Source organism: Sus scrofa, chromosome 11 (assembly GCF_054392235.1).
Source record: "Sus scrofa isolate SSC_HxYL_T2T_F1_AM1 chromosome 11, Sscrofa_HxYL_maternal_Yorkshire_Landrace_v2.0, whole genome shotgun sequence".
Taxonomy (NCBI): Eukaryota; Metazoa; Chordata; class Mammalia; order Artiodactyla; family Suidae; genus Sus; species Sus scrofa.
Window position 1 is genome coordinate 14,805,880 of NC_139393.1, and position 16,199 is coordinate 14,822,078.

Sequence of the window (16,199 nt, forward strand, 5' to 3'; positions counted from 1 at the left end):
AATATTTCAGCTTAGCAATCTGTATAGTTTCCCACCAAGCATTTTCAAATGAAAATGGGTTCGTACCTTTGTATTCAGTTTGTTTGACAAGAACTAGAAGCACAAGGAATACCTGGTTTTTGAGGTATTCCTCTAAAAATGTACCAAAAATTATTTAGGTTAACGTTGACTGGGAAACATTTGAGAATTCACTGTCTTATTTAACTTCATGCTGAGGACCATGTAATTAATGACAGATGGCAAGGTAAAACCAAGCTGTCCCAGTGTCCTTTAGAGCAGCCTCTGCTGGAGATCTTTTCATACAGTAACACGAAAGCCATCCACTGTTAATCACAGTGCCTGCAGTTAAAATGTAACAAAACAAAACTGAACCCCCCCAAACCATGTCATGATAAGTAGCACTCTCCTGTCATCTAATTTGGTTGTTAATCGCAGCACACTGTCAGATCCTGTGCTAAGTACATAAATCCCTCATTTGACTTATCCTCACATAACCCCCTGACATAGGCACTGACACCCCCATTTATGGATGGGCAATCTCAGGCTTGGTGTGATTAAATAACTTCTTAAAACACCATGCAGCTTATTAAGTGGTTTCAAAGGGTATAAAGTTTCAGTTACGCAGGACGAACAAGTTCCAGAGATCAGCAGTGTAACATATGTCTATAGTTAACAGGATTGTACTATGTACTTAAAAAACGAACAAAAATTGTCATGCAGCTATGAAGTGAAGAGCCAAGATGTGAACCCAGGTCTGTCAGACTCATGTTCGCAAGCACTATACTAGTTTGTATTTATTTCTGTTTCTTAATATGGTTCAAAAAGGGAAAGAAATCTTATTCATAGTAATGCAACATAGCAAAGGAAAACTATGTTATTCCTAGCAAAGGCACCTATGACACAATGTTTATTCTCTCCAAAAATAGATTTATTAATGAAGCTGAGTATAAAGGCTGAAGTGCCCTTAATCTCCTTTTCATAGACGCTAAATGAGCTCCTTGAGGTTACAAAGCTGGGTGGTGGCAAAGCCGGGATCAAAAACTGTGCCTGCCATCTCCCGTAGCGTCATCCTTTCCACTGCCCAGGAACTACCAGCTACGAAGCACTGTTTTGGCACATTCTCAGGGGAATGGAATCTTCCCACTGAGTTGCCTAACGCTGTGTCATAATTCGATTCATAGGCTACTTTGCTACACAAGAGCTGGCCCCAGGTTTTTTCTTGCACCAGAAAGCCTCCTGACCACACCTGTCCTCACTAGGGGGAGAATAAAATGTTACAGTGCTGCTGCCACCTGCAGGCGTGAGGGAGGCCACGGCTCACCCTCGTCTTACCATTCCACTTTCTGCTTTGGCGCCCCTGCTTCTTTTCTACTCATTACACTACCCCAAATGCTTGTTGAAATAATCACATCTAAAAGATGTACCTGACATAGCATTTGTCAAAAAGGGTTTTACATATATATACATATATAAATTGAGTCTTCCAATATCACTGATTATAAAGTGAAAGCAGATATTACTGCCATATAGCACTTTAGATGGCACTGAGAGTTTTGCAAACAGGATACAAAGGCATATGGTTATTTTTAAATCCAGTTAATACATGCCTTTCATGTTGTGTGTTTAAAATGTACCACTATGCAGCCACTTTGAGCAAGTATCAATTAATTAAATTATTTAACCAGGAAATTTCCCCAAGTATGAAGATTCCAAATACATTCAACTCGAATTGTTCTTAGTGGATTAGCAATGAGATCCTGCTGTGTAGCACTGGGAACTATGTCTGGTCACTTATGATGGAGCATGATACTGGGAGAAAAAAGAATGTATACATGTATGCATAACTGGGTCACCATGCTGTACAGCAGAAAATTGACCGAACACTATAAACCAGCCCTAACAGAAAAAAATAAAAATCATTACAAAGAAAATACCAAAACCAAAGAACCAAATTGTTCTCAGTGACTAAACAAAGCAGGCAACCAGGACAGACAAATGTGGTACTTACTTTGGTTCTGTGTGGGTTTTGATTGATTGGAAAGGTCTTCATTTTCTATGTGAAAATAAATAAATAAAAGTTAATTTCAGCTTTAATCAAATTATTCACCATCATAATAATCAGAGGCACGAAAGGAAAAATGCATAGTATTCCATCAAAACACAAATAAATGACTTGAACAAGTGGCATCTATAAATGGAGATTTAACGAAAGAAAGAAAAAGAACTTTAAAATCTGGCAGTGCAAAGTAATAACACAGATACACATAATACTACAAGAAAATAAGTAGAGAAGGTGAAGACTTCTAGAGATAAAAATCTGGCTCCAAATTAATAAATGCAAAGAATAGTGAAGATTACAAATAACATTGCTAAAGGCCAAATTACATAGTTGAAAATATACAATAATTTCATTTAAAATGGCACACACACACAAAAAGAGTATCATAAATGAATAGCTAAGAGACACACAGAGTACAAAATAAGAATCCTTTGAGCCACTTTCAAAAAAAGTGGGAAAAAAAGAACAGATAAAAAAGCATTAATTAAAGGAAAATAAACTTTAAAAGACTTGACTCTTCATATCCAAAGGGCTTATAGGTTCCAGGAAAGAGTCATGGTAAGATCCACACCTAGATATCCTGGTGATATAGGTGAACTCCAAGATTAAAGGCCTTTGTTAACTCTAAAGATAAGGAATGTTTTTTCTTTGTAAGCTCACAGAAAGAGACCAATGTTCTAACAAAAAAAGAAAATTGACTGGAATTGAGTTTCTCATCCACAACCCTATTCATGTGCCCCTTTTGAAAAAGCTGCTTAGAGAAATTTTCTACTAAAAGAAAATTAGAGTGAGCCTATCAGGACAGGACATCAAAGAACAGAAGAAATAGTTAAGAAGCCATAAATTCAAAGGCACGGAAGGAAAGACATAAAGTATTCTATCCAAACACACAAACTGATGTGTGGAAGTCAAAAGGTGGCATGTAGGACAGCTGCTTTTAGAGTTTGTACGCCAACCAGCGTTAGGAGTATGAAGGCGGTCACTAGTGATTTTAAAGATAGAAACCCTGAGTTTAGGTAGGGGCAAGGAAAGAAGCCTTGTTAAAAAATAAAAAAAGTAGCTTGATTAAACCAAATAAACAAAAGTAAAGAGAATGAAAAGCTGGGATTAATGAATAATTAATGGGTACAAAAAAAAAAACAAAAAAAAACACCTGGAAGGACTAAGGACAAATGTAATTTTTATGATTACTGGAAACTCCCTACTGATTTAAAAATCAGAATCCGGTTTTATATATATATATATATATATATATTTAAATTTTTTTATTAGGGTATAGTTGATTTACAGTGTTGAGTCAATTTCAATTTACAGCACAGTGACTCAGTCATACATATATATATATACATTCTTTTTCTCATATTATCTTCCATTATGGTCTATCCCAAGAGACTGGATATAGTTTCTAAACCAACTAGCTTACCAAATAAAACCCTAAAAAATTTGAAAATAAAGATACAGGCAAAATACTTTTGAAAAAGGAGGACAATATCAATACTCAATAAAGCTAGCAGGGAAAAGTTACAGTTAAGTATAACTCATTGGATGTATTATTTTATACCCAGAAAATTCAAAAGACTTAAAAAAAAAAAAAAAAAGCTAGAAAAGGAAATTAGTAAGTAAGTGCCTAGAAATGAAACACTCCATTTATAATTATAATAAAATAATACCTCTAAAATCCCTAGGCACAAATCTAGGGCAAAGAACCTATATGAGGAAAACTACAAGATCTTCCTGAAAGAGCTAAAGTAAGGCCTGGGGAAAAACACTACCACCTGATACGACGTAGAGACACATATGACGGAATGGTGAAACTTAATATCATAAAAATGTCAAGTCTCCCCACATTACTAACTATAAATACCTAAAATCGATTTTTTAATTGCATAAAATGATCTTAAAGCTCAGATGAAAGAATAAATTTCCAAAAATGGATAAGAAAAATATGAGACTATACAGAGAGAAAGCTAGCCTTATGAGATATCAGAACATACTACAAATCTGCTAATCAAATCAATATGGTATCATCATAACATAAAGTAACTAGATTGGAACAGAATAAAGAACCCAGAATTAGAGCCATGTGTGTAAATGAAAACTTAAGATAAACCTGTTATTTCAAATCAGTAAGGAAAACAGTTTAGTTAATGGATGGTGCTGGTATGAACGGACTGGCTACCATCTGGAAAACAAATTGAGATGAACCTCTATTTCACCCCATATGAAAATAAATTCCAGATGGAGCAGGAGTCTTACCAAACCCAGTTTACCAGACTATATAAGGCTGAGAATATCTGAACTGAGATAACATGGTTCCACTTTTCTTTCACAGCCTCTATTTGTCTGTGCACAATTTTAAAACCCTAAGAGCAAAAGGCACCATAAACAAGGGCAAGAAATAAAAGAACACACTTTGGAAAAATTGGTTTGCACCTTTAATCACTCAGAATACTGGTCGGCAAACAACAAAGCCACTCTGGCTAGTAACAAATAAGTTATTTATTAAACACTATTAAGTAACTCCAAGTCCCAGGGAAGCAAAGAAAAAAAAATTAAGTTCTATCTCTACCCTAAAAATATACAAAAATAAATGGCAAATGGAGTAAAAGCTATATATTTTATAAGAACCACTACAAGAGCAATTAGAGAATATAAATGATATTTTCACATTGTTGGGATGAGGGAAAGGCTTCCTACTTAAGCTATAAAATTCGGGAGAGTTGAATAAACAATAAGTGATCGAAATAAAAATTAAACTTTTGGAAAAGACACACAAAAGAAAATATCAGTTAAATCAACCTTATCAAATTGGCAGAAGTAAAAAAACAAACACAAACTCTGATGCTTTCCTACTTGGAAAGGGTGCAAAAAAACCATATGCTCATACACCCTCGCTGGCAGATGTAAACGGGTGTGGTCTTTTTGGAGAACAATTCGGCAACATACAGCCCAGTATGTATACCTCATACCCCGTGTTCCCAATAGACCCAAAGAAAAAGGCTCAAGTGGCAAGGGCCGGGGAGGTTCGGCCCTTCCGAGCACCTTCTCTCAAGCCTTTCCTCCCACGGCAGAAGGACTGTGCCCAGGTAGTGACACTCATGAGGCTCTCCCACAGCCTGTCAGTTTCCTGCTCGTGAGAAATGGCTCCTACTTCTCCAACCTGCTCGTGTTCACACATGCAGGCCGAGGCCGCTCCAGCAAGACTGTGTGTCTGACTCAGACCCATCAGCAGGCCCTCGGGCCGTGCTCCCTTAGGACACGGCCACATCACACAACCATCCCCTCCAAGTGCACCAGATAATTCACTTTTAACACCCCAAAACAACATGATTTTACCTGTTGCTCCTGGATTCGGAGTGTATGGAGGTGGTGGGGGCACACCTGGAGCTATGACATTGGCTAATGGTACCAGACCGGCATTGTTATAAGCACCTAAAATAAAAATATAATAGGAAAAAAATACATTCAATTTAGTGTGTGAGTTCAAATGGTATTGACACAGCTATCTAACTTATTTTTCAAGCTGTTATACAGCAGATTTGCATTTCAATGGAGGCTCTAGGGTTGGGTGAACTGAGACAAGTGGAGACTATTTCCCACTGCAGGCTCTATCCAGGCATACCTCACTGAAGGCCTAAATTATATATTTGCCTTTTCTGTCAAGCGCACACACTTGGCCTTTTTAAGTTAAGTGCATTAGTGGTGCCTTTGAATACCAACTATCAAAAAGGGATTTAAGATGATTTATCCATAAGCAAAGCCCCATAAAAGTAATTAATGATGAAGAACAATCTACAATTAATTTACCAAAGGAAACCATCCCAACTAAATTCTGTCTCCTGCACTGTTGCAGACCAAGACACTAGCAGCTGTGGACAAAATAAAGCTCATGACAGCATACTTCCTAAATGTTTCAGATTTCCAAAGTACATACAGCAACGTTTACTTTCAACTTAATAAATAAAGAGCAAAAAGAAAGAAAAGTGATTATCTGAAATGACTGCTTACTGGGTGCAATGGTTGCGTGTGGCCGGCACGGAGGTATTGGATAAGGAACTGGTTTATGTGGATTGTAGGTTGAAGGAGGCTAGATGCAGGGGAGAAAGCACAGCAGTTAGGAGAAAAATCCAGTAAGCCGTTTTCTGGCAAAACAAAACACAACGTGACTTTCAAAACATTTAGGCATAAAAGGCCAAAAATGCTCCAGCATCTCAAACACCATTGTACTAACACACGGCACAATGAGGGAAATCTCTTTGCTTTAAGAAATGTGGTTCCTATCAAATTCCAAAGACAGATCCTGCCAGAGACTGCTGCGGAGGTGTTTATTTTTTATTCCAGCTGTAAATCATCTCCAATAAAGGGCAAAACCTTATCCTAAACAGCAAATTCCTCTCTGCCCCAGCTTAGTTAATCCAAGAACGTCTATCTGCTCCTCTGTAACCCAGGACATCCACTAGGTTTCGGAACCTCAGCTACTTCAGGGCCTCCAATATCCTCCTGGGAATTCATCTTCTCTCTCCTACCCTCTTTTCTCCTTTGGGAAGAAAAAAGCACTGTCTCCTTTAGCATCTGGTATGCGGAAGCTGCTAGGAGAATCTAGACTGGGATTAGGAATTGAGTAGCTTAGTCTTTCTGCCTTTTGAAATCCACAGATCTCTCCTTTTACAGTTGACAGAACGTATATAAGTAACGAAGAACATTCAGAGTCGGTCTCTAGAGACCCAGAGGCATCCAAAGCCAGGCCAGATGCTGTAGCTTTAATGACAGAGACAGAACAAGAGAGTGCACTCATGCCCATGGAACAGTGGGGTCCACTGGAGGTAAAGGGACAAGGGCAGCTCTGGGTGATGGACTAGCCCTAGCCAAGAACTAGGACCTGAGACTGTTTTGCTCTTAACAACTGCCATTGGCGTTCTTATAGGTGGGCTGGTGGAACTGCAAGGTGGCTGTGGGGAGGCCTCCAGTTCTCCAACCCCAACAAGCCTTCAACCTATAGCGTTGTCTTCTGTTCAGTTTCTATTCCAATCAGTCAGTCCAATCATTCCCTTGAAATTACTCTCAACCTCCTGGTTCCACTCTTACTTCACTAATGCTAATACGAATTCAGCCACCAAACCATTACCCTAGTGAAAGTGAATTCTCCATACTCCACGTCTCCAAGCCAACAGATGAATATGGCCAAAGAAAAAAGTAGAAACAGTTCAACTTTAAAATAAGACATTAAATCTCAAAAGGCACTTTAATACTGTTAGCTAATTAGATTGAATTTCGCTAGACCATTCACCTTCTTAGAGTTTACCTTAAACTTCACAACACAAAAAAGAAATTTATGTTTTGAATAGACAGAAAACAAAATGTAAGAGTTAAGACTTGTTCCATCATTTATTTTCTAAACATACTGGTTTGGATGGCCCGAGAATCCTTGCAGCGATTCCTTTGCCTTCATTGGTACATTCTTCACCGTCTTTCTTCAAAGGGGTTCCCTATTTTACAAAAGAAAGAAGAAAAAAATAGGTTACTGAGACCTAAAAAACCCCCCAAAACAAAGCAAAACCAAAATGAACCAACCGACCCCCTTCACTGTATTACACTGAAGACAAGGTAGGCATCTAAGGAGCTGGACTGCAGACCCAGCCCTGCCCTGGCGGCGCGACCCTGACACAGTCCTTCCTCCGCCCCCTCTGCCGCGCAATACTTGTAATGCGTAGAGGTAGAAGGAGACACGCAATCCACGTGCGGACGACGGGGGGCAGGGGCAAATAGGTTCTGATTTTTCTCCCTGCACAACAGGATCAGCCAGAGACAGAGCTTCGGGGCTACAGTACTCCCGCTCAAGGAGTCAAAGACAGTACACGTATTACAGCTGAAAATAGGTGAGAACAAACGGTGTTCTCCATATGCATGAAGCGTGATCGCTGGGAGGGAGCTCCCTGGGGACTGCTCTAAGGCCGGAGGAGACTAAGCTCACCCACCATTATGATGTGTCCCCTAGCAGCATGATTTCTAAATGGTACACCCCAGTACGGATGTACCCCTAATAGCATGGGTTCTAAATGGTACACCCCAGCTTCCAAGGGGGGGGCCCGTGCTCCTCAGCTCCTACATGTGCCTTGTGTCCTGACATGAACAGGACTGACCTGTGTAACAATTAGGATATTCCAGAACTGATGGCATTTGACTCCCAAGGCTGAGTCCTACAAGACAACACAGCTTCCACCGGCCTTCCCCAGGACCATCTGCCCCAGTGGAAGTCAGCTGCCATACCAGCAGGCACTCAATCAGCACAATGAAATAGCCCTTACGGCAAGGAACAAGGACCCCTGCCAAGGGCCAACACCAATATGCCAGGCCTGTAGGTGAGCCTCCTTGGAAGCTGAGGTCTGAGCTCCAATCAGGCTGTCAGATGACTGCAGCCTCAGGAGAAACCCTGAGCCAGAACCGAGTCCTGCACTCTGAGGTTCCTGACACTGCAGGAGATGCTAAATGTTCACTGTTAAGGTCCACTGAGTTTTAGGTCATTTGTCACACTGCAATGAAAATATACTGTTCTTTGAAAAAGTTATTTCACAAAGAAGTCTGAGGAACAATGGATGACATAAAAACAAATGTCCTTCTTATAGGGCCCCTTAGGGCCTTTATTATGCAAAGGGATTCCCTAGGAAGGAGACTCTGCAGGCAGTTTCCCAAACATATTTAACAATGAAACTGTCTGAGGAATACTAAGAATTTGAAAAATATTCCTTTACTACATGTAAATCAGTGCTTCTAAAATTGTTGGAAAAACAAAACCAAACAAATCAATCCCTTGTTGTTGTCTGGCTTGTTCTTCTGGACATTTTACACAAATACTTTAACACAGCTTATGTATGAACTTGCATTCAGTAGTGACTCTTTGAATTAAGTAGCTGACATAGTTAAATTCCTTCTCATTGCAGATATTTAAAGTGCTAAAAGGAAAAAATATGCAACCTAGAATACTCTATCCAGCAAGAATATCATTTAAAATAGAAGGGGAAATAAAATTTTTTTCCAACAAATAAAAACTTAAAGAATACAGCAACACAAAACCCAGGTTAAAGGAAATATTGAAAGGGCTTCTCTAAACCTAAAAGAAAGGAAGGAAAGGGAAGAAAAAAGAAAAGAAAAAAAAGAAGAGGAAGAACTAGGACTGAGGAAACCGCCATCAGAGAGCAGTCACTCAAATAAGCCAGCATACAGATTTAATCATGAACATGCTTCAAACAATATAAAATTAAAAAGAAAAAAATAAAAAAGAGTCATCAAAACCATAAAATGTGGGCAAGGGATGTTAGGAAATAAATAACCCTTTTTGTTTGTTTGTTTGTATGTTTCTCTTCTTAATTTTAATATAGTAATGAAGTGTTTGAACTTACAGGACCATCAGGCTAAAACACACAATTATAGGAAGGGGTTAGCATACTTAAAAAACAGGGCAACCACAAGCCAAAACCAAATATTGCATTTGCAAAAAATGAAAAAAACAAACAAACAAAAAAAACACTCAAGCAGATAATAACAGGAGACCATCCAACCAAAAAAAAGAAAGGAAGAATGGAGAACCATAGAATCAACTGGAACACGAGGTTCAAAATGGCAATAAATAATCATCTATCAATTATCACCTTAAATGTCAATGGACTGAATGTCCCAATCAAAAGACACAGAGTGGCTGAGTGGATAAAAAGGCAAAAACCTTCAATATGCTGCCTACAAGAAACTCACCTTAGGACAAAGGATACATATAGATTGAAAGTGAAAGAGGGGAAAAAATATTTCACGCCAATAGACATGACAGAAAAGCAGGAGTCGCAACACTCATATCAGACAAAATAGACTTTAAAACAAAAGACATAAAGAAAGACAAAGAAGGACACTATTTAATGATTAAGGGACCCATTCAAGAAGAGGATATTACTATCGTCAACATATATGTCCCAAACACAGGAGCACCCAGATACATACAACAAATATTAACAGACATAAAGGGAGATATTGATGAGAATACAATCATAGTAGGAGACCTTAATACCCCCTTCACATCAATGGACAGATCCTCTAGACAGAAAACCAATAAAGCAACAGAGGTCCTAAAGGAAACAATAGAAAAGTTAGACTTAATTGATATCTTCAGGACACGACATCCAAAAAAATCAGAATACACATTCTTCTCAAATGCTCATGGAACATTCTCAAGAATCGACCACATATTGGGACACAAAGCTAACCTCAATAAATTTAGGAGCATAGAAATTATCTCAAGTATCTTCTCTGACCACAATGCCATGAAATTAGAAATCAACCATGGGAAAAGGAAAGAGAAAAAACCTACTCCATGGAGACTAAACAACATGCTACTAAAAAACCAATGGGTCAATGAGGAAATCAAGAAGGAAATTAAAAACTACCTTGAAACAAATGATAATGAAGACACAACCTCTCAAAATCTATGGGATGCTGCGAAAGCAGTGCTCAGAGGGAAATTTATAGCAACATAGGCCTTTCTCAAAAAAGAAGAAAGATCCCAAATTGACAACTTAACCCTCCACCTAAATGAATTAGAAAAAGAAGAACAAAAAAGACCTAAAGTCAGCAGAAGGAAGGAAATTATAAAGATAGAGGAAATCAATAAAATAGACATTAAAAAAACAATAGAGAAAATTAATAAAACCAAGAGCTGGTTCTTTGAAAAGGTAAACAAAATTGACAAACCGCTGGCCAGACTCACTAAGAAGAGGAGAGAAAGATCCCAAATAACCAAAATTATAAATGAAAAAGGAGAAATCACAACGGATACAGCAGAAATACAAAAAACCATAAGAGAATACTATGAACAACTATATGGCAACAAGTTTGACAATCTGGAAGAAATGGACAATTTTCTAGAATCTTACAGCCTGCCAAAACTGAATCAAAAAGAAACAGACCAACTGAACAAACCGATCACTAGAAATGAAATTGAAGAGGTCATAAAATCACTCCCTACAAATAAAAGTCCAGGACCAGATGGCTTCACAGGTGAATTCTATCAAACATATAAAGAGGAATTGGTGCCCATTCTCCTTAAACTCTTTCGAAAGGTTGAAGAAGAAGGAATACTCCCAAAGACATTCTATGAGGCCACCATCACCCTAATTCCAAAACCAGACAGAGATACCACCAAAAAAGAAAACTATCGCCCAATATCTTTGATGAATATAGATGCAAGAATTCTCAACAAAATCTTAGCCAACCGAATCCAACAACATATCAAAAAAATTATATACCATGACAGGTTGGGTTCATCCCAGGTTCACAAGGATGGTTCAACATACACAAATCAATCAGCATCATACACCACATTAACAAAAAAAAAAAGTCAAAAATCATATGATCATCTGAATACATGCAGAAAAAGCATTTGACAAAGTCCAACATCCATTCATGATCAAGACCCTCACCAAAGTGGGTATAGCGGGAACATTCCTGAATATAATCAAAGCCATTTATGAGAAACCCACAGCAAATATAATCCTCAATGGGGAAAAACTGAAAGCCTTCTCACTCAAATCTGGAACAAGACAGGGAAGCCCACTCTCACCACTGCTCTTCAGCATAGTTTTGGAAGTCCTAGCCACAGCAATTAGACAAACAAAAGAAATAAAAGGCATCCATATAGGAAGAGAAGAGATAAAACTGTCACTGTATGCAGATGACATGATACTATACATAGAAAACCCTAAGGACTCAACCCCAAAACTACTTGAACTGATTAATAAATTCAGCAAAGTAGTAGAATATAAGATTAACATTCAGAAGTCAGTTGCATTTCTGTATACCAGCAATGAAATACTAGGAAAGGAATACAAAAATACGATACCTTTTAAAATTGCACCTCATAAAATCAAATACCTCGGAATACACCTGACCAAGGAGGTAAAGGACTTATATGCCGAGAACTATAAAACTTTAATCAAAGAAATCAAAGAAGATGTAAAGAAATGGAAAGATACTCCATGTTCATGGATTGGAAAAATCAATATTGTAAAAATGGCTATACTACCCAAAGCAATCTACACATTCAATGCAATCCCTAACAAATTACCCAAGACATTTTTCACAGAACTAGAACAAATAATCCAAACATTTATATGGAACCACAAAAGACCCAGAATTGCCAAAGCAATCCTGAGAAACAAAAACCAAGCAGGAGGCATAACGCTCCCAGACTTCAAGAAATACTACAAAGCCACAGTCATCAAAACAGTGTGGTACTGGTATCAAAACAGACAGACAGACCAATGGAACAGAATAGAGAACCCGGAAATAACCCCTGACACCTATGGTCAATTAATCTTTGACAAGGGAGGCAAGAACGTAAAATGGGAAAAGGAAAGTCTATTCAGCAAGCATTGCTGGGAAACCTGGACAGCTGCATGCAAAGCAATGAAACTAGAACACACCCTCACACCATGCACAAAAATAAACTCCAAATGGCTGAAAGACTTAAATATACGACAGGACACCATCAAACTCCTAGAAGAAAACACAGGCAAAACACTCTCTGACATCAACATCATGAATATTTTCTCAGGTCAGTCTCCCAAAGCAATAGAAATTAGAGCAAAAATAAACCCATGGGACCTCATCAAACTGAAAAGCTTTTGCACAGCAAAGGAAACCCAAAAGAAAACAAAAAGACAACTTACAGAATGGGAGAAAATAGTTTCAAACGATGCAACGGACAAAGGCTTCATCTCTAGAATACATAAGCAACTTATACAACTCAACAGCAAAAAAGCCAATCACCCAATGGAAAAATGGGCAAAAGACCTGAAGAGACTGTTCTCCAAGGAAGAGATACAGATGGCCAGCAAACACATGAAAAAATGCTCAACATCGCTGATTATAAGAGAAATGCAAATCAAAACTACCATGAGATACCACCTCACACCAGTCAGAATGGCCATCATTAATAAGTCCACAAATAACAAGTGCTGGAGGGGCTGTGGAGAAAAGGGAACCCTCCTGCACTGCTTGTGGGAATGTAAACTGGTACAGCCACTATGGAGAACAGTTTGGAGATACCTTAGAAATCTATACATAGAACTTCCACATGACCCCGCAATCCCACTCTTGGGCATCTATCCGGACAAAACTCTACTTAAAAGAGACACATGCACCCTCATGTTCATTGCAGCAGTATTCACAATAGCCAGGACATGGAAACAACCCAAATGTCCACTGACAGATGATTGGATTCAGAAGATGTGGTATATATACACAGTGGAATACTACTCAGCCATAAAAAAGAATAACATAATGCCATTTGCAGCAACATGGATGGAACTAGAAAATCTCATACTGAGTGAAATGAGCCAGAAAGACAAAGACAAATACCATATGATATCACTTATAACTGGAATCTAATATCCAGCACAAATGAACATCTCCACAGAAAAGAAAATCATGGACTTGGAGAAGAGACTTGTGGCTGCCTGATGGGAGGGGGAGGGAGTGGGAGGGATCGGGAGCTTGGGCTTATCAGACACAACTTAGAATAGATTTACAAGGAGATCCTGCTGAATAGCATTGAGAACTTTGTCTAGATACTCATGTTGCAACAGAACAAAGGGTGGGGGAAAAAATGTAATTGTAATGTATACATGTAAGGATAACTTGATCCCCATGCTGTACAGTGGGGAAAAAAAAAAAAAGTTTTAAGTTCAGAACAGAAATGTTTTAAAAAAATGGCATTCTTCAAAGAAACGTTTTGTACTTTCTAATAATAATGTATCACTAATGATCAAACTCATTTTTATATACTTTTTGGATTTTTCTGATTTTAGTCACAAGCATAGTTTATAGTGTACTGACATATGCCTAAATAAAAATATTTTCATTTATAGTAAAAAAACAAAGAAAAACAAAAAACAAAAAAAGTTGTATTCAACCTCATGGAACATTGTTAATTTTTTATATGTAAAAATAGCATATTGAATTTTGAACTATAAGTGTAACATTAAATATGTATTGTTTGCTTATGTTTAAAGTGGTGATAAATGCTAGCTGAAACTTGAATATTATAAAACAGAAATGTTTTTATCCTATATAAAAAAAAATTCCTTCTCATTACAGAAGCATCATCACTGGCATTTTCTTTAAATATCACAACTATGCTCATTTCATATTTAGCCACAAGAAGTTTCATATATAGTCACAAAAGTATGCTTACTGGGAAAATTCCATTTATGCGACTAGGTTTTCCTTTGGGATATGGATTTCCTGGGATCGTTCCACAAGAAGATATCATAGCATGAGGAGCTTTGCAGCCTCCCTTAAAAGCCTGTAAAATTAAAAAAAAAAAAAAAAAAAAGAAGAGGATGGTTAAAAAAAATCAAATAAACTCATAAAGTAGTCTGGATATTGGGAAGCCCTGTTAAATAACATGAATTAAGGAACAGCATCAGAGTTCCCACTGTGGTGCAGTGGGTTAAGAATACAACTGCAGGAGCTTGGGTGGCTGTGGAGGCATAGGTTAGCTCCCTGGCCTGCTGCGGGTGCAGCCATTAAAAAGAAAAAGAAATGAAAGAAAAAAAAAAAAAAAAAAAACCAGCATCACATCATCCAGCACTTCCAATAGTGAACTTGACCAAATTTAATAAGTAAAATCTCTTCACTTGAATGGAATTATTATTATTATTTTCGTCTTTTTAGGGCCACACCCATGGCATATGGAGGTTCCCAGGCTAGGAGTCAAATCAGAGCTACTATAGCCCCTGACCACAGCCACAGCAACAGTGACGCCAGATCCAAGCTGTGTCTGAAACCTACATCACAGCTCACAGCAACCTACTGAGCGAGGCCAGGGACTGATCCTATGTGCTCATGGATACTAGTCAGGTTTGTTTCTGCTGAGCCATAACAGGGACTCCCCTCAAAGAATTATTTAAATGGTAACATGATGTTTTTAATATCAGAACTAATAGACTCCTATGCAAAGATATCTTCGTATATCAGAACTAAAAGACTCCTATGCAAAGATATCTTCGTAATTGTGTGCAAAAAAGCACATTTAGTATTTAATATGTCCCATTTCTCCAATGACCAAGAAATAACTTTGTCCAGCTCTACAAACACCATGCTCATGTTGAAGGCAAAGGCAAAGAGAGCGCAGATATGAAAGAGACAGTCTCTGCTCTGAAGAGGTTTATAACTTAGCAGTACCAACACAAACTACACGGGACACTGGGTATCCAAAGAACTATACTGTTGAAAAAGTCAGAGTTCTCTGGGTGCTGGGGTTCAACCTCCTGTTATACAGTTATGAGATCTACTGAGGAAGGGGTCTTGGTTCAGCTGGGGATCTTGTCCTCAACTTCTAACATGGTGGCTAACACAAACTGAAGGAGTGCTCAAAAATATGCATTAAATGAATGAAAAATTATACTAGTATGGACATACATTCCAGTAGATCTCTATGATATTATAGGAATATCAAGTTATATATATATATGTATATATAAATATACATACAAGCTATATTTTATAAGTATGTATAATGTTATCTACTTTGTTGTGGAGGTATGCTGACTTTGTGAATTCATTCACAACACACATTATTAGCTATACAATCTAGCCCCCTACCAAACATCCCAACCCTAAAAATCACCTCAATTTTTGGCTATTATAAATAGTACCAAGGTGAACACCCTTGTGTATGAATGTGAATATTACTTTTTATTTCCTAGAACAAATTCCCAGATACAGAATTTTTGGGTCAGCAGGTATGAACATTCAAAAGGCCCTTCAAATTCACCTTTCAGAGAAGTTGTACTAATTAACACTGATAAAAGGATCTAGTCCTCAGAAGACTCAGGCCCTGATTCTTTCTGAAAAGGTAAAGTGACATGATCAGAATACAAGAAAGAAAACTACAGCCGTAAATGCCTGATGCCTTGAAGAAATTAGTCAAAAACACCAATGAAAAAGTTACTAAAGTATAAAAAGCTGAGCTCAGCTCTTGCTGTTGCTACAATAAGTCACAAATAAGGCAAGTTCTCTGCTCTCCCTGAGCCTAGTGATGGGTGTGAGGATTGTCAATGGTGGGGACATGACCTCCTTAAAATAGGTTTCTCAT

At 38.0% G+C, this 16,199-nt stretch overlaps 1 protein-coding gene across 1 annotated transcript in view; it reads right to left on the reverse strand.

Moving 5' to 3' along the window:
- Nucleotides 1-16,199, reverse strand: part of PROSER1 (proline and serine rich 1) — a 31,581-nt gene that overhangs the window by 5,228 nt on the left and 10,154 nt on the right. The window contains exons 6-10 of the mRNA XM_021065266.2: nt 14,295-14,405; nt 7,462-7,545; nt 6,068-6,146; nt 5,396-5,491; nt 2,009-2,053 (exon numbers count right to left, since the gene is read on the reverse strand). Coding sequence (XP_020920925.1) covers nt 2,009-2,053; nt 5,396-5,491; nt 6,068-6,146; nt 7,462-7,545; nt 14,295-14,405 — 415 coding nt within the window. The remainder of the gene's footprint in view (nt 1-2,008; nt 2,054-5,395; nt 5,492-6,067; nt 6,147-7,461; nt 7,546-14,294; nt 14,406-16,199) is intronic.